This window comes from Kogia breviceps, chromosome 17, assembly GCF_026419965.1.
Source record: "Kogia breviceps isolate mKogBre1 chromosome 17, mKogBre1 haplotype 1, whole genome shotgun sequence".
NCBI lineage: Eukaryota > Metazoa > Chordata > Mammalia > Artiodactyla > Physeteridae > Kogia > Kogia breviceps.
In genome coordinates, this window is record NC_081326.1 from 43917365 (window position 1) to 43937447 (window position 20083).

Below are 20083 nucleotides of genomic sequence, written 5' to 3' on the forward strand. Positions count from 1 at the left end.
GACTGAAAAGCCATCTTCTAAGGGATTATTAGTTTGCCATACTTTTTCTAAGTTAACTCAGCACATCTTTTTTGGGGGTGTTATGAGCCAGCAAAATGTACCTAACTTTTTCTGGACATTTTTTTCTGGGATCACCGATGGCAGGATTGAGAGCTTCCTCATGAAGGAGAGAATCGCTTTCTACTCCATCTCCTCCCTGAGTCCACATGGGCCCCTCCTTGAGCCTGCCTGTGCACCATTGCCCACACACTGCAGGGGGGATGGCCAGAAAGCACCTGGAGAAGTAGCTGCCTCCATGTGGAGTTTTCTTTCATTCTGTATTTTAGGGTCATTTTGGCCATTATTTTCCCACTGAGGCTTGTAACCTATTTGGTTTTCTGCAAATTAAGATGCCTTAGCTCTTCTTAAAATCGCTCTGAGGGGGAACGTAAGGTAATTTCTAGTTTACATATTTCACATAAAATTTGCTTCCCGATTGTCCACATGGGGACGTGTGCAAGCCGTAAGCTCACCACATCCTGGCGGCTTTGGCAAGCACATCAGGTCTTCAAACAAAGCCCGCACGTGCTTCCCTCTGTGGGACGCAGAGGCTCGGACCTCCGGGCCTAACTACAGTTTAATCAGCTCTGTCCTTTTTTTTCTCATAATTATTTTTGTGAAATTTTGAAACCCAAGTGTGTTTGCCCACGGGCAGAGTGCTTATGACAGTTATTTTAGGAGTTTAAACCTCAGTAGAAACAAATGCATATGTCTACGCATGGAGAGAAGTGATGTTGGTGAATGTAGATGTAGCAGGAGAAAATCTGGCTGAGTGGGGACCGTGAGGAGTGAACCTATAGATTAAACCATACGTTAATTTGCAAAGCCACATCACACCCCTTATGAGTTACTTGAAGGAATTCAACAGTTGCCTACCTTTATAACCCATGCCCTGCATGATGTCTTCTCCCTTGCTGGATGGTTGTGCTGTTGGGAAGGTCCTGACCCAGCAACACCACCTGAAGAGTGAAGGCATCACCCCCAGCAGAGACGGGGTCTCACTCTCCATCTTCTCTCGTCACCTGCAGCAGGGCAGGACACTCTGACAGGGGGAGCTTAGGCTTTTTACTCAACGATGAAGTGCTTCGATCCACAAGTGATTCAAACTCCCAATGCCGTCTAGAGAAAGATAGGCCCAGTAACCCCCAAAGGGGCTTACAGCCCCTTCTTCTCTTGCATAGCTGCTGAGGAATTTTATTTTCTGCTGTCTCAGTTCCTTTATTCTTCATGTTGTATACTGTGGAATGTACTTCACCACTTGTATTTTTCTTCACTTGTATTATTATGATATTCATGATCATCTCCATGTCTTGGAAAAAATCTATTAAATTCAATGTTTCAATTTTTGCCATCTTCAAATGGGGATAAATCGCTCTATTATATTATAGGGATGCTGCAGTCGTGTACGCATATATACTGATCTCTCTTTCCTCTTATCTCCTAATCACTCCCTTAATCTCAAACTTTGCTACAGCACAGTTGCTTATCCTTACCTAAACACCGTATTCACTCTCCCATCAGTGTCTATGCTTTCCTTTTACGTGTGTGCCCTCATCTCTGCCTCTACTTGTCTCTACTCTTTCTTCAACTTTCCTCTTCCCCTCAGGCCTTCCTGACTCACCCCACCCACCAACTTCCTGTGACACACAGGTCCACACTACACATTGGACACCTACTCCATGCTGTCTTGGATTACTCGCAATTATGTATCAAGTTGCAACATATGAAATGGGTAACATTCAACTATTTTTGACCTACAAAACAGCAGTTACATATGGTTCCATCTAATATATGCATCTTCACACCCCAAATACAAATTCTCTTTGCATTCCTAGGGTCTTCAATAGATCCTTATACGGTGTAGGCATTTGCCATTAAGTAGAAGTAGACTTTGACTATTCCTAAACTGGCAAAATAGAGGATAAGCTTCTATTTTAATCTGAAAATGCATCCTAGCCCATTAATGCACCCACCACGGGTGAGCTGGGATGTTTATGATTCCCCCTTGCAAAAATGTCCCACTACAGCCTAAAATATAAATATAAAACTTTACGGCACTAGAAGTTATGGCTAGAGACATTGCTTTATAAATATTATAGGGCTTTAATAGATTCTACACTTCAAAAAATGATTCACAGAATCTTCATCAATAAATTCTATGTTCACTGGAATATATTTCATATTTATTATATAATTACACAGCCCAGTTAGAAAAGAACATTATAATATCACACTTTACCTAATTACATTGATTCCTCTGTCCCTCTCCCTTACTGCAATCTTAGTTCTATATATAATTCTATTCTATAATTCTATTAATTAATGATGAACTGAAACTGAATAAGAAAAAGTCTAGAGAAAAAGTATACATAGCTTTAAAGCTAAGGTATCTGATATCAAGTGCAGGGCCCCATTGGTTTCCAAAATAAAAATATTCAAAATAGTGTCATGACTATTGAACTGATTTCAGTATTCTAAGAACAGAATACAACTACAACAGTGGAGAAACAGAGAACTGGGCAGCCTGTTACTTTGAGTACATCCATATCGGTAGGCTCAGAATTATATAAGGAAACAAATCGGTATTTCATCAACTCCTTGCTCTGGTGATGAATTAGTGAAGTCCAGATTTCTTTTTCAATGATTCCATTTCTTAGAGCTACAGCTGATGAGTCATGTCCTCAGATCTTAACCCAAAATGCATTTTTAGTGTTTTATATTAAGCCTTTCATTCATGCAATATCAGAACATATAAAAGGTTTCATGAAGCCAGGTAAATATCTATTTTAGGAGGGAAAAAAACCCAATGAGCTTTGTACTAATTGGTTCAGATTTGCCATTTGTCATATATAAGTCACTGAAAACAAACTATATAACTTCGTTTTGCATTTCCTTTTAATCTAGAGATGAGCAGAGTTCTGAAGTAGTCTTGATGAATATGGTCCATCTTAATGTGAAAAAAATGGGAAGGAGTCACATTTCTTCCACTGGTGGTAGGAAGCCTACTTTCAACCCCCAAGCTCTCTCATGGTCAAGACAGCCTTTGAGAACATTTAAAAGAGTTAGACTTTCTCTTCAAAGACCTTCTTCCTTTATGGTCCCCAAACCACAGTCAACTCCAGCTGTCTTAATCTTGCTTTTTCTTGGCAGAAAACTAGAATAGTCTTTCTGTTACGAAGTAAACGGAGAGGTTAGAAATATATAGGAGAGGAAATAATTTCCATAACAACAATAATAGTTAAAAAGCCAAAGTTTAAAATAATATAAAAAAGGCAACTAAAAGGTTGTATCTGTTAAGCACTGGTTGTCTTAAATGGTTTTATCGTGTAGAAGCTTTGTTTCCGAGGTAGGTATACATCTGTTAGTGCTGGGAGTGCTTCCTACCGGTATGGAGAGGTACGCATGTCCAGAGCACCTTTCCAGGCACTGGGATCTCTCCAGGTAACACTTGAACTCTGCCTCTCTTGTCTTTTTCCCCTCTCTTAAAGACACGTGACTTTCAATTGTTAACTTCACCCAAAACCTTTAGTGCACATCCCACACAAAGTTTTAAAAAGCATTATAGTTATTTTAAAATATTTTAAGAAGTTATGATTGCTGCAAACCTTCAGTAAGTGAACAGTTAGCTTTCAGTGTTTATAAAATCTCTAAGACAGGGCCATGGAGAGTGGGCTTTGGCCCTGGTGAAATAAATGTGTGGCAGCTCACCAGGCAGAGCAGCTAAAATTTTTTTTTCTCTGAGAGATTTGTCTTGATAGAGAGGCCCCATGGCAGAGTGGTTAAAGGAACAAATAAACTTTATTTGTTAAATAACAAATAAAGACTGCTTGGGTACAGATACTAACTCCGTCATTTACCAGCTGTGTGACCTTGGGCAAGTTACTTAACCTTTCTGTGTTTTCAGTTACCTTGGCTACAAACCAAGGATAATAACAATACTTGGGTTGCTGTGAAGATTAAATGAGTTATATGTGTAAAGTAATTATAACAGTGCCTAGCTCAGGATAAGCTCTCTATAAACGTTGGCTAAAATAAGTTGGAATTCAATATAATTGGACGCCAGGCCCCCTTCCGACATGCTGGCCCTGCTCAGAGCATGAGGGAGGTTTGCCTGCTTCAGCATTGCTGCTCACCCATGCTGACTATTGTGTTGTCTGTTGTTCTAGGACAGCGGCTCTCAAACTCAAACATGCATCAGACTCAACTGGAGGGCTTGCTAAATACTGATTTCTGGCCCCCAACCCCAGAGTTTCTGATCCAGTAAGTTGGGGGTCTGAGAATTTGAATTTCTAGTAAGTTCCCAAGTGGAGGGTCTAGGGACTCCACTCTGAGAACCACTGTTTTAGGATAATAGTTCCAATCCTGGCCGTACTTTAGACCACGTGGGGAGCTTTAAAAAATTCTGCTGCCAGGCCCCTCAGATCAGGTAAATCAGAATCTTTGCGGGTGCGGCCCAGCCATCATTAGGTTTTCGAGCTCTCCAGGTGATAACAATATGCAGCCAAGGTTGAGAACCACGGCTCTATGCCATCACTCTGCTGCCGAAATGGATTACAGATAAAGAAGCTGAAGCGTGGTGCAGTGTTTCCCACTGGAGTTCTTGCTACAAATGCTGATTTACTGAATCCATCTTTGGGGTTGAGGCCCAGGAATTTGCATTTCAGTAAGCACCCCAAGAGTCCTTATACACATTTAGTCTTTTGAGCTGCCTGAAGACACACAGCCAGTAATTGGTGGAGTTCTCACCTCCTGTCTCTGATGTAAGCAGCCAGAAATGCTGTTATTATGTAGGAGAGACAGCTCTGCACTTACTCTGTTTTTGAAACTTTTCTCTGAGCTCATTCACTCAAGGAAGGACCTTATATATTTATAAATACTGTACTTATATACTATCTTTATATACACAGCAGACTCTGTGACAGGAGCTGAACCAATAATAAATCTCCCATTCAAATGCTACTTAGAGGCTACCTTTATTTTGTTCACCCACACTAGGATTTGAACCTTGAAAGGAAGAGTTAGGTTAAGGGCGCGGCTCTGGAATCAGACTGCCTGCTTCCTCCTACCATTGATAACTGTACAACCTGGAGCAAGCCACCTAACTCTCTGTGCCCCAATTTCCTCAACTGATTTGCAGGATCATGGTAAGGATAAATGCATTAATCCACAGAAAAGTGCTTCGAACAGTGCCTGGCAATGAGTGTCTATTAATGCTTTCTATTATGATATTTATTGTTATTCTTATCTGCACAGTAGACCTAAATGCTTGAAAAAGTAGTTTATAAACTTAAAAGTTCTTTTATACAGAGTTCACGGCAGAAAGTCGATGAAACTAAAATATACAAACTAGAAAGAGGATTTTTTAAAAAAATGTATGGAGTGTAGAAGAAAATTACTAAAGAATTTTGTATGCTTCTTGGAAGTTTTCTATATATAAATTCAGGAAAGTATTTCTCCTCTCCCAACTGGATGCCATGGTAAAAAAACACTATTTCTATGATGGTTGTCCAATTGGACCAGCCTATATGGAGGAGCTTCTGTGAAAGACAATTCTGGCTTAACCTTAAAAGTAGAATGACTGGTTACTTAAAGGGGAAAAACGGGCAGATTTATCAGAATTATAATATATCCATTACATAATTTTACTCACAGACCTGGCTTTGTTGACTGTGGTGTTTTTTACTTTTGCCTTGTTCTGGAACTTCAATCTGCTAAACAGATTAGTGAAATGTCAGTCAGCACAGCCGGAGAAGTGAGCACACAAATAATCTATTTAACCAGCACATTTCTCCTTCCACAATAATCCTCTTAATGGTCCCAAAGGCTGCCAGTCAGCAGGACACCTGCTCATCATCTGCACAGGCCCCCTTCGTTTGCAAGTATCTCAGCGTTACAGAAATTGAGTCCCCAAAAGTGAAGTGAAGCTTCATGTTTAACATTGGTGGCTGCCTGTGGATTTTGTGATTTAACACAGCTTTTAAAAGGACTTCACACGAAATGAACTCCTAAATCCAGAAATAATCCACGGAGCTCCAATCCATATGCTGAACCAAAGCCAGATGGGGCTTTGATTAATCAAAAGGCATCATTAATCAAGGGAAGAATCAAACCAAAGTTTAAAATACTTGAATATATCTCATGCACATAAGGTAAACTTAATATAACGGTCAGGGACCCAGCAGAAAACAGATGGCCCACTCCTGGAGTAACTGAGGGGAGTTTCTAAAAGAAACTGCCTAATGGAGGTGTGGGGAGGATTCAAGTGAATCCGTGACGGGGTGTGGGAGCCCTCAGAGGCTATCAGTGAGGGGCTAGGGAGGGTGGGAGTAATCCTTACTGCTTCTAGGCCTGAAGGGGCGAGGGCAGCAGCTGGTACTGGAACCAGAGTGGCCGTAGCAGCAGGGAGGAGAGGTCACCTACAGGAGCTGCGGCCCTCAACAGAGGGCCGGGCCAACCCCAGAGACCCAGCTGGGACAGAGTTGGAGAAATAAATACCCCAGTCTGCATTTTCTCCCACTCTCCAACCTCACTGGGTTTCCCCCTGGGTGACACCGGTCAGAGGCTGGAGGTCAGAGGGCAAGGTCACAGCACACAAAGGTCAGTCTCCTAGCCAGGGTTTAGGGAAAGTGCTCTTAGACTCTCCTTATAGAAAAAGAAAAGAACTGCTATTAAACAACTATGCATTATGTGCGTATCTCAACTTATCATTCTATAATCCTGAATGTTTCTGTACTAATTGCCTTTCTCCTTCAACAAATAAACTTCTTAACACTGGATTCTCAGTTTCTAGCCACTGTATGGTAAATATAGGCATGGGTAAATGATAGAATGAGGGGGTGAATTAACTAAGTTATTTTTTTATTTTTTATTTTTTTTGTGGTACGCGGGCCTCTCACTCTTCTGGCCTCTCCCATTGCGGAGCACAGGCTCCGGACGCGCAGGCTCAGTGGCCATGGCTCACGGACCCAGCCGCTCCGCGGCACGTGGGATCCTCCCGGACCGGGGCACGAACCTGTGTCCCCTGCATTGGCAGGCGGACTCTCAACCACTGCGCCACCAGGGAAGCCCCTAAGTTGTTTATTATTGCTTATTATTCATGAGACTATAGAGTAGGACATTAAAAATAAGTGGGATCAATAACATGACACTGCAAAAGAGCATTATCTTTTAACTTAATTTTGCCATAAAATACATTGCTTTGAAGGTGATATGTAGGACTTCCTTTAGGTTAATATTCTCAACAGAGATAGTTATATAGTTGAAGCCTATCTCAATAGTTGAAAAAAATCATTATTAGGTGTTGGCAAATAGGAAATTAATGTTCTGATATCTTATGTGTTTCATTATTATTATTTTACGATATTACATTATAGTTTGTAAGTAGTCTTGTGCGACGAAATACAGAAGTTGGGAGAAACCTCCCCAAATTTTTCTCTCTCCTAGTCTCCTTCCCTTCCCCCTCCCCATGTAGAAATGAAATAAAATAGAACCCACTACAAATGTTAAGCAATTTCTGATATAATCAGTTTCCTTGACTTATTTCAATAGGCTTTATATATTTTATATACTGGGGTAATCAAGTTGGGGGGAAAAGGTAATCCTTTTTTCCTAATGCAGTATTCCTGCACTCTCTCTCATCAACAGAATTTCTGTTAATAATATAACCTTCATTCCTGCACAGTAACTTCCCCCAGCTCTCTAAAACTTTGTCCTCCTGCTGTGCTCAGACCATTCTTGTGATGACTGTAATGTCAGTACATTTTCTGTTTTCTGAACTGGACCAGCGATGCAAAGGCTACCATTCTTGGGACATCAGGCACTGCCCTTGGTGTTTTCCCTTCTCATCACATAGCAGAAGCACACTTCAAAGCACCCATCTCTGAACCGAGTGGCCTTTTACATAGTCTGATCTTGCCCCAAATGAAAGAGGAGTGGAGAGAGAAATATTTACGGCAATGGTAGTTGGGGAGGGGATGGGAGGTATGAGGCAAGCTGGAATCAGAATGCTACCTGTTCTTTGCCATTTTTTGGAAAACCAATTTAGAGATTCAGACCCACTGAAGATGGTAGAGCAGAAAGGTCTCTGGTGACATCATGGAGTCACCATCCCAGCCCCAGACTGCCTACTTCTTGGCTTCTTTTAGATGAGAGAGAAACAAACTTTAATTTTGTCCAAGACACTTATTTTGTCTTTTGTTTTTTGTTACAGGAAGCCAAATCTACTCCTAACTAATAGACTTTATTTTCAAATAAAATAATCCTTTAACTCTGTTCTAGTTACAAGTAGCAAATATTTTAAAAAAAATTTAGGTTTCTGTGTAGGAGCATAGCTCTAAGAAAAATGTTACACTTCTTTTTCCCTTTCTGGTTTTCAGTGAATACTGTCTGAAGAATTTAACGTGTTTTTTGTTGCGTGTTTACATTTTTCTTTAGTGCATTTGTTTGACTTCAAATTTTAATGATCTCTTCATAAATGATTCAAGTCTTACCTTTGAAAGCATTGCTTAAAGCTAACTAAGCTAATTAACTTTGTTAGCACTAAATTTTTTCTTTCACTCCTTCCTTCTCACCAGGATAAAACAGTACTATTTAATCTCCCTAGGGACCATCTGCTTTATTTCTGGGGCTCATTTGGTTACAGTTTTCTTAATTTCTCTTTCCCTCCCCAGATTCTTCACAATTATCAAAATCTTAGAATTTATTCTGCCTTGCATATTAGAGACCTCTGTATCTTAGTCCATACAAGCCTTCTATAAGCAATAGGTGTCAGTTCAGATGTTATGTGTTTACCTAGAAAATGAGTGAATGTCACAGTCAAACATTTATATGGCTACTTTAAGCTCTATAAAATGACTTGTTCTCATCAATTGTGCTTTGTGAGGAGGTCTAGAACTTAGTCGAAGTTCAAACAGCTGATCTGTCTGTTCTCTTTCCCTTCCAGGGTCCCATTCTACCCAGGGGTTTGTAGATGAAATTCCAGAGTAAAATGTGTACTATTCCTACAACATCCAATTTTCAAGAGGAAGGGTCTTAACTTTTCTTTCTAAGAACCAAAATAAGGGAAGAAATAAAGAATTCATGGAAATAAAACTTGAGTATTTGGATAAAGCAGTACAAGTTTTATTGACTACCATGCCGATTTTGCTGTCAGCCACTGGGATAACTATAGATTTTAATTTGCGTGCAAATCTAAGGAATGTGGTAGCGTGCTTGTTTTTCTTTAAAACTTTAAATAGACTACTACCTTCTCCTATTATAGAGCAAACTCTTTTGCTATTCACTGTACAAGTATTTCCTGCATCAAATAGCTTACACTTTACTGAACCACATTTGAGAGTACCTTTCCCTTTTAATGGGGCTACTTTAATTACTTTTCTCTCTCTGTCTCTCTGTATTTGTCTCTCTCTCTCCCTACATATATATATATACACACACATATGTATAATGACATGATACATTTGTTTATACATATTTATCATATATATATGTAAATATGTAAATTGGAGCCTAAGAGGGTCCATCCTGCCTAGGAGGTTAGATTTTATTACTCTTTGAAAAAGAGCATCCTTGGGACTTCCCTCATGGCACAGTGGTTAAGAATCCACCTGCCAATGCAGGGGACACAGGTTCAATCCCTGGTCCAGGAAGATCGCACACACCATGGAGCAACTAAGCCTGTGTGCCACAATTACTGAGCCTGTACTCTAGAGCCCACAAGCCACACCTACTGAGACTGCGCACCACAACTACTGAAGCCTGTGCACTCTAGGGCCTGTGTGCCGCAACTACTGAGCCAGTGTGCTGCAACTACTGAAGCTCATGTGTCTACAGCCTGTGTTCTGCAACAAGAAAAGCCACCACAATGAGAAGCCCGCGCACCACAATGAAGAGTAGCCCCCACTAGCTGCAACTAGAGAAAGCCCATGTGCAGCAACAAAGACCCAACACAGCCAAAAAAAGAAAAAAAAAAAAAAGACACGTTCTTAATTTTAAAAAAAAAGCATCCTTGATTCTTTCATTGCTTTGATTTGCTACTTTCTAGCACATTTTGAAGTGTTCGAACACCAAGGGGCAGTGAATTTTATCTTCCCTGGGAAAATATTTTCAGTTCTAGAAGAAAGAGAAATAAGTATAAAATGCAAGTTTTTTCTTAGAAAAAAGCTGCTAAGTCAAGTAAAGATCAATGTTAAACTAACGGTATTATTCACCCTTTAATAAAACACTAAAATTAAATGAAAACATTAGGGGAAGTTTTCAAATATTTTCTGTTGTATTTTTAAACACCAGTGTACTATTCTGCAAGAGAATTATGTTTATAAATGTCAACCAAGCATTAGTATTTGTAATCATTTTAAATTTAGAACCAAACTGTACTATCTTATTTGGGACAAGCTTTTTAATGATGGTGACAAGGCAAGTAGAAAGTTTAAAATCTCAGGAACTCTCTTTATAGCACCAACACTTTTAGTGAGTAATTAGGCCTTTATTGAAGAGATGAAGACTAGAAAAAGTAAATTTTACACTGAGGAAAAATTATAGCCTTGAGAGCTTCTTTTACTCAATGGCTTCTCCAAACTGCTAAAGGCATTTTAATTTGGCACAGTGGAAGTATTAAGAGGCTGTGGGTTCTTTCTAGAGATAAAACTGCAGAGCTTATGTAAGCTCATCGCTGCTGTGTTAAAGACCTCTTAAGATCCTGTCTTTATGATGTTGCTTTTGTGGTAAATCTGGAGTCTTCCGTTTGGGGGAAGGCAGAAATACAAGGATACAGAGTAGAGGATTAGAGAGTTCTCAGCAATCCAAGGACGACTTCTCCTTGGAAAAAATGGCTTGCATTCTGAAGACTGAGCTCCCAGAAGGCAGAGAAGCTCACTTCTGGGCAGTTGGGCTCTTCCCTTGAGGACCAGACTTGCTGGCCCAGGGAATTCATCAGTGTAGTTTAGTGTCAGCTGATGGTGGAAATAAAGTGAAACATATACACAGATAAGAGCACTTACCATTTCTGGATTCTCTGCAGCTTGCTTTACCATCTTTTCTGAGATCATCTTTTTCAAGCAGCTACTCAGCAAAAAAGCCTAAGAGACCCAGAAATAAAGAACTCTCTCAATTGAAGAGACCCTCATTCTCTTCCTTCCCTCTTCATACAGCAAAGCAGATTTTGTGCTCTGCCCTACAGCAGTATGCTTTTAAGCATTTAGAGTTCTTCTTTAACTTTCATTAATTTGCATAAGATATAATTAGCAAATAACCATAAATTTTCTCAATTACATGGATATATTCGCAGTGATTTTTTTAAAAGGTAGATTAAAAATGACCAGGATCTCATTATTAATCTTTTTCCCTTTCAAAACTCCCCCCTTACATCCCATTTTTTTCCCCATTACTTTGTAAACAGCTCATGTCTTATGAGCAACAAATAATAAAAACTGCTCATAATTGCAATCAAATCAACGGATGATGGTCAATTTTATATTTAACTGTATGCATAATGACTGAGGGACCTATTATTAGGCATGCATACTAACCTGTTTGAAAGAATGTATGAGTACCTTATGGCTTTTACTGAACTAAAGACAAAATTAGTTGTTTTCCTTAATTTTAAATTTTCTGGTATTCTTAATCGTTCACTGTCAAGATTGTCCGTTGCCGCCAACATCACCTGGAGCTTTTATCGCTGGCTCATCACTGTTAGTGCCAAGACACACATGTCATCCTTCTTGCTGCACAGAAGCCGGGGCTAAGATTCCCTGTGATTTTCCCATTTGCTCCTTTCCCACAAATCCTTTTTTTGCCCTCTTTTATCTTCTCTCAACTCTTGGCTTGTTCTTTTCTTATTCAGCCCGACTGAGGTTTGAGACAACCGAAGCTCAAAGCTTGAGACTATAGCACTTTAGTATAAATTTGTGCTCAAGGATGGTCACTGAACAGGGTGGCTGGGGACTGGGGAAATGAGGGAGAGGAGGAGCGGGGAGAGGGAGAAAAAACTCAGCTAGGGGTGGTAGCCAATATACAAAACCCTTGGAGGACAGGACATAGAAAGCAGAATTAGAGGGCGACTGGGCTACAGAGAGGGAGGATTCCAAAGTTTTGCAGGACTGTAGAGCATGATGGGTTGCATTTTATTCAAGGGGAGAGAAAGGAGGGAAGGGAAGAGAAAGGACTGACACCAACAAGAAAAAGAGTCACAGATGTGGGGTTTATACACAGAAACAAAATTTGCCTTCCTGTTTTAGCTGAAAACTAACCCTGTTTATCTGTGCATATATGTAATCTATGCAAAACCAGGGTACGACATAGTTAAACAACAAAGTCTGAGCTGATGCAGCTAGGAAGAGTGTATAGTGGTGTCTCACAAGGTGGGGACTGATTCCATACTCCTATACAAAGTTACAGAGGTATGTAGGTTGGGATTCTGCTATAAGCCAGGTAAGGCTTATTAAATATGAAGGGACTGAGCTTCCGTTTAAAGGGCTAAGGAACGATTTGGGCCCCAGCCCTCTTTTGTATTTGCAAGGCACACAAGCCACATTTCTGTCTTTTGCAGAAGTAGCCCTTGGGTGCATATCAAAAAACCCACACTCCAAAGGAAATAAGACCTTACCAGGAATCCTTTAAAAGAATGTTTATTGCACCTCTCTATAGTGGCTTAAACTCATTTGCCTCGGACTAGATTAAAAGACCAAAATAAAATTTAACTACTGCACATAACATTCTAGCGGAAGGGCGTGGTTTCACTGCCAAAATCTCTCTGTGTCTCTCCACGTGACTGCAGATCTCGCCTCAGCAAACCATCCTATCATTTCCCTAAGAATGTCTTCTATTCAAGGTGAACCTGGGGAGACATTTCTTTAACCTAGGATGTTGGTTTAGTACTTTGTGTTTTTCAGAGGATGTTGATATCTATTATCTCCTGATCAACACTGTACCAGTAGGAAGTTGAAAGGGAGCTTTGTGCCTGAGACCAGAATGCTCCATGGAACACAGAAGTGAGTATGATCACCAGGGACTCAAGTTGAATATAATGTTGATGCAAAGATTACTTTGATATTTTGGTTTCATTTTAGAACTTTTGTAGTTTTAACTCCAAATTGAAATAGTTTATCTCGGTAAAAAGAATTTTCAATTGGATTTGGCATTTAGAAAATTCGATTTTTTAATGGATTTTTAATTTCAATTATTTCAAATTTACTTCAAATTTAATTACTGCTACCCAACAGCCATTGTTCCTTCTTCCCTCATAACAGAACACTGATTTTGGAAGTACCCAGCTCTAGGCAGTGATGCTTATTCTAAACTGATCATGAATCCAGTTCCCCTATGCTAAATGCTTGATTCCCAGACTCCCTTGCAGCTAGGAGTGCTCATGTGACCCAGTTCCAGCCAATGAGACAAAATGGAAAGTCTAATGGGGGGCTTCTGGGGTAAGGCTTTTGCTTCCCAGATAAAAGGGGTAGCTTTTATCCACTTGGAAAATGCCAAAAGAATTATAGATATGCCAATCATTTGCCTCCAGTATTCTTATTAAATGAGATGACAAATATCTGTATTGTCTAAGCCAGGGGTTGGCAAACAAATCTAGCCACCCCACCTCTTTTTATAAATAAAGTTTTATTGAAACACCCATTCGTTCATGTATTGTCTGTGGCTGCTTTTGTGCTACAATAGAGTTGAGTAGTTGCAACAGCAGCCTTATGAACCTCAAAACCTAAAATATTTACCAACTGGTTCTTTGAGAAAAAGTTTACTGACCCATGGTCTAAGTCACTGCTAGTTGAGTCTTCTGTTACTTGGTAACTAAATTCATTTCTAACTGACATGAAAGCTTTGGTGACTAGTAAAATAAAATAAAATGAAACCAAACAAAATAAATGACATCACAGGCTCAAAAGAGCATGTGTAGCATACTCTAGTACTCTGCTCCAGTTGGGTTAGGGTAATGTGCTTTGTCCACCCCAGAGTGCAAGAAAGCATTTTAGCACAGAAGGTTTTCCTGCTCTGCCCTAAGAACTTACCTGTTTGGTGTAAATAACAAACCACTGCCAGTGACTATCCTCACTATATTGAAATCTGAACTCTAAGTTCTGGTTGAGAGTTTGCTGGGGTCCATCTGTATCCAGCAGAGTCCCCTACAAAGGAAAAGATATTATTTGATATTCAGTAGAAATGTAAGTGGCTATTATGTGCTGGGCAAAATATCAAAACAAGTGAGACTATTCCTATTCTCAAGAAACTATAAATATCAATCTATTTGGGAGCCATTAAAATAAATCATAATAGTGTAATATAATAAGTATCAATATTATAAGGGAAATGAATACAGGTCTACGGAAGTAAATAGGATGGACACCTAATCCAAACTAGGATGTAAAGGAAGGCTGGCGGAGGCTGGGGGCGGGGGGAGGGGGCAGTGTTATTCAAGCAGAAGTAGAAATTATCCAAGTTTGTTGTATGTTTTTTGGGGGGGAAGCGAGGTGATGGTGACAAGTGGTTCCTGGTAGAAGAAAGAACAAGTGCAAATGCACTGAGGCCTGAGGGAACCTGGCACACTGGAGTGTGGCTGAAACACAGACTGTGAGGCATGGGAGGTGGTGAGAAAAGGGGCTTAGAGAAGCAGGGTAGGGCCAGATCCTGAAAGCCTGGAGAAAGCCCCTGTGGTTTTTGCTATACAGCATCTACCCCTTTCTCTTCTAGTACTGGAGTTTCAAATTCCCTTGGGAAAAATGTCCCTCTTCGCTGTGGCTCTCTAGGTAGGACTGTCAGGAAATGCTGCCCTCCTGGAGGGTGGCACATGTATTGCATGGTTTATGAATTATATCTCACTAAAACTGTTACAAAGGAAGAGAATGATGGTGTGGTATTGGTGGAGGGATAGACACAAAGATCAGTGGAACAGAGCAGAGAATCCAGAAATAAACCCACACAAATGTGCACAACTGATTTTTGACAAAGGTACAAAAGCAGTTCAACTGAGAAAAGATAGTCTTTTCAACAAGTGGTGCTGGAGCAATTGGACTTCCATAGGCAAAAAAAGGGAACCATGTTCTAAATTTCACACCCTATATGCAGATTAACTCAAAATGGGTCATGGACTTAAATGTATAACCTATAACTATACAACTTTTAGGAAAAAAAAAACAACAAAAAAACCCCGGGAAAAAAATCCTTCAGGATTTAGGGTTTGGTAAAGAATTCTTAGACTTGACACCAGAAACACAATAAAATAAACAGATGAATTAGACTTCATCAAAATTAAAATCTTGTGCTCTGCAAAAGGCCCTATTAAGAAAATGAAAAACTGCAAAGTGAAAGAAAATATTTGCAAACCACATATCCAACAAAGGACTAGTATCTAGAATAAATTTAAGTACTCGCAAAACTCAACAGTAAACAAACAATCCAATTGGAAAATGAGTGAAAGATATGAAAAGACATTTCACCTAAGAAGATATACAGCTGGCAAATAAGCACATGAAAAGATGTTAAACATCATTAGCCATGAGAGAAAAGCAAATCAAATCAAATCATTAAATACCATTAAACACTTATCAGGGTGGATAAAATAAAAAATAGTGAAAACACCCAATTGCTGAGGAGGATACAGAGAGACTGGATTGCTCATACATCACTGGTGGGAATATAAACTGGCACAGCCCCCTTGAAAACAATTTGGCAGTTTCTTAAAAAATTAAATATGCAACTTCCACATGACCCGGCAATTGCACTCCTGGGCATTTATCCTAGAAAAATGAAGACTTGTGCTCAGACAAAAGCTTATACATGAATATTTATAGAAGCATTATTCATAATAGCTAAAAACTAGAAACGACTAGATAGTGGTTAAACAAATTTTAGCCATTCCCTACCATGGAATACTGCTCAGCAACAAAAAGAAACAAACTCCTGAAATACACAACAAGCTGAATGAATTTCCAAAGAATTATGCTAAGTAAAGAAAATCCCCAAAAGCGACATAATGTTTTATTATATTCATGTAATATTATTTTATTTTTTAAGGTAATCAATTCCTTGCTTTTATTTATATTTTTACCTCCTAAACACAGTCAATTCTTAATATTCACAGTAGTCATGTTCTATAATGATACATAAGCACTAAATTAGTGGGTACTGAAAAACAGCCCAAGGGCAAATATAGGTTTAGGTTCCTGTGAACCTCTGGTCACAACATTTTCATCAACCGATCAATACATAACCTTGTTTTATGTGTGTTTGTTTTTTTCAGTTGAGGTATAATTGATATGCAAAATACTGCACATATTTAATGTACACAATTTGAAGAGTTTGGACATACACATATATACATGAAATCATCACCACAATCAAGTAATAAATATATCCATTACCTCCAAAAGCTTTATATAATATTTTTGAAATGATACAATATGAAAATGTCAAATAGATTAGTGGTTGCAAGGGTTTAAGGAGAGATGGGGGTGGGAGAAAGTGGATGCAGCTATGAAAAGCCTACATGAGGGATCCTTGTGATGATGGAAATGTCTTGACTCTTCATTGTATCAATGTCAATACCCTGGGTGGTGATGTCATACTATAGTTTCGTAAGATGTAATAATTGGAGAAAAGTGGGTAAAGTGTATGCAGGATCTCTGTACCATTTCTTTCAACTGCATGTGAATCTACAATTACGTCAAAATTAAAAGTTTACCTAAAAAATAATTAACTGTTTAAAGCAAAAATAACTATAACATAGCATGAGGCTTATATGTAGAAATAAAGTATAGCAAATACCACAAAGGACAGAAGGGACAAATAGAGGTATACTGTTGTAAGGTTTTTACCCTTTTTGTGAAATAGTGTAATATTTGAAAGTAGACTGTAAAAAGTTAAAGATATATATTAAAATCTCTTAAATGACCATAAATTTTAAAGGTGTAGCTAAAAAAAAAAAAAACCAATGGTGCAAATGAGTAGAATCATAAAATAGTCACTCAGTCAAAAGAAGGCAGGAAAAGAAGGAAAAAACTGATAAAACTCAAAGAAATGGACAAATCTACAATTATAGTTGAAGATTTTAACACTCCTCACAATAACTGACAGAAAAAATAGAGAGAAATGTGTAAGGACAGAGGCTATTTGAACACCATCAACTGCTTGACATAATTGACATTTAGAGACTATTCTACCCAATAGTGGCAGCATATATTTACATTCTTTTCAAGTGCACATTGGACATTTCAAGATAGACCAAACTTTGGGCCACAAAACAAGTTCCCGGGCTTCCCTGGTGGCGCAGTGGTTGAGGGTCCGCCTGCCGATGCAGGGGACACGGGTTCGTGCCCCGGTCCGGAAGGATCCCACATGCCGCGCCCGGAGCGGCTGGGCCCGTGAGCCGTGGCCGCTGAACCTGCGCGTCTGGAGCCTGTGCTCCGCAACGGGAGAGATCACAGCAGTGAGAGGCCCACGTACCGCAAAAAAAAAAAAAAAAAGAAAAAAAATACGAAAACAAGTTCCCATAGTTTTAAAACCCTGAAATCATATGATATATTTTTTTCTGACCCCCAGAGGGAAAGAGTGGTGCAGAAAGAAGGGTTAGGAGGCTGTGGATTTCATCCAGGCAAGCAATGTTGAGACCAAGCTGTGAGGGCAGAGAGAAAGGGAGAGTTTTGAGGGATAGCAGGGTCATAGAATAGATAGGTCTCTATCAGCAATTAAATGTATAAGGTGGGAGGAGGATAAATTAGGAATTTGAGATTAACAGATACACACTACTATATGTAAAATAAACAACAAGGACCTACTGTATAGCACAGGGAACTATATTCAATACCTTATAATAACCTATAATGGAACAGAATCTGAAAAAGAATATATACATATATATATATGAAACTGTATCACTTTGCTGTGCACCTGAAATATTGTAAATCAACTATACTTCAATAAAAATTTTTTTTAAAAAAACCATGTAAGGTAAGAGAAAAGCCAGAGATTACTTCAAGATTGCTGGTTTGGCATTTAAGGAGTGGTGGTAGAGGTTCCCTTTATCCCTCAAAAGGTTGAGTCTGAGGTGTCTATGAAAACACTTGGTGAAAATGTCAAGAATGCAGTAGGAAATACTGGACTTTTAACCAGTCATCTGTAATGGATTTCAGGGAATATGTAGAGGAAAGATGCTAGAAATGGAACCCCAGGAAGCACCAGCATTTCAGGAGTAGTCAGAGGGAGAGGCAGCCCACAAAATTAGGGGAGGAAGCAGGGGAAGTTTTGAAAAGGAAGACACAGTTGACTGTATCAAATGCCACAGACAGGCCTAGTACCAAGCCAGCTAAAAAATCCCCGTGGGTTTCATGGATTTAGCAACTGGGTATCATGGTTGCTCTAGTAGCATTCATCCTCTACTAGTTAACCTCCATTTCCTGTGTAAAGGGTATAATCCCTCTTAGCTCACTGGGTTATTTTTAAGAACTTAATTCAACAGCAGATGTGGCATTGCCCAGCACAGCACCTGGTACAAAGCAGGCACTCAATAAGTCTGATCAGAAGGGTTTCTCTTGGGAGGAGATGGCAATGTAGGTATAATGCCAGGGATCCTTAAAAATAGCTCTGATGGGCAGCGTTCAGTTTCCAAGCATAGAGATCTTGTCGGCACTGAGAACGTATTGAGTGCTCAATAAATGGTAGCTGTTATTGCTACTCGTTGTTATTACTTTAAACACCCTTCATGCAGTAAAGAAGCCTGAAGGTGGAAAGTGGGAAGATGGTTGTCTGTACCGCAAGGGTGGGGAACTTGTACCAGATAATAGACAGGTTTTTACCACTAGGTGACGTTTACTGTGGCTTAGATGCCAGCCCACTCGAGGTACTGATTCGAATGGCAAATCGGTCTCCTCAATACCACTGTTGTCATCCAAGAACACTAGGATTTCAAAATCATGGGTGGAGGCTTTAAATCATGGGTAAGGCAAAGCTGCCAAGATACTCACAAGGAAAGTGACCTGCCAGCACTTCACTCTGTTCATCTGGAAAGTGACATCCTGGGTCTGGTTATCAGGCAGGGTTATGCAGCAGCTGATCTCATTATTGCCAACAGAAAGAATGGTCCCACAGCCGGGTTCTGGGTAGTCACAGGTACAGGGATCCAGCTGCACGTATCCATAGCGCCACACCTCTTGGGATAGCTCCAAAAACTGCTCCAAAGGGGGGTGGGGGATGGAGGAAGCAAAAGACTGCTTGAAGCACATGAAAATCTCAGGTCAGAAGCTACTACCATTCTAATGCAACACATGGAATGGAGTCACAGTGAAAGCACCTTTGTCTTCTGGACGATACAAATGAAGACAATGCCCCTTGTGCTGACAATAAAGGCTGCCCACGTTCATGGTGTGTCCTGCCTCGTGGACCACCGTGTCCCTGCTCCTGTTACAGCGCTCAGACATAGTGGAAATAAAAATATTCGATGTGTGAATGAAGGAGGAAGAAAAGAATAGCAGGAAATCGAATGAATAGTTAGGATTCTATCTCAGCAGATTATAGCAGCAAAATAAACAAAAAGTGTATATTTAAAATGCTGTGTGTTTTAAAAAACTAAGCTGAGATCAGTGTAGGAGGAAAGTAGCTCATTTGTACAGGCTGTTTTATATGCTGGTGGCATTAATTGTCAGAGACAGAGTTTTTGGAAATGGCAACGAAATGAGGGCAAGAGAGAGTCTTCTCTCTACGTAGAGTTCCACAGCCCCAAAGTGCCAAGGGAATGTTTAATGTTAGTGATGCTTAAGGTTTAGATTTTCCCTCTGCTTCTGATGTTACTCAAGAACAGAGGACAGCTGCATTTCACACCTGTGGTCCCGGCATCCTGTCTTGTTAATGTCTATTGAGGACAATTTTTTTTTTAAAGTGATTATTAATGACTGCATTCAAATAACCTGCTATCAGTTTAGTGACCTCCACCTTGTTCTTCCAGCCTTCACCATGGTCCTGCCTGATGGGGTAGGAGACGTGTGTTCAGAGAAGGTAGTTCTCACTTTACCACATGGTTAAGTCAGAAGGACCACCCGGTGACAAGGTGGCT

The 20083-nt window shown here is 39.8% G+C and overlaps 1 protein-coding gene across 1 annotated transcript in view; it reads right to left on the reverse strand.

Annotated features, from left to right (window-relative positions):
* Nucleotides 1-915: 915 nt before the first annotated feature.
* SNX31 (sorting nexin 31) overlaps nt 916-20083 on the reverse strand; it is a 67597-nt gene continuing 48429 nt past the window's right edge. The window contains exons 10-14 of the mRNA XM_059042981.2: nt 18999-19202; nt 14052-14165; nt 11037-11114; nt 5694-5750; nt 916-3207 (exon numbers count right to left, since the gene is read on the reverse strand). Coding sequence (XP_058898964.1) covers nt 3115-3207; nt 5694-5750; nt 11037-11114; nt 14052-14165; nt 18999-19202 — 546 coding nt within the window. The 3' untranslated portion in view covers nt 916-3114. The remainder of the gene's footprint in view (nt 3208-5693; nt 5751-11036; nt 11115-14051; nt 14166-18998; nt 19203-20083) is intronic.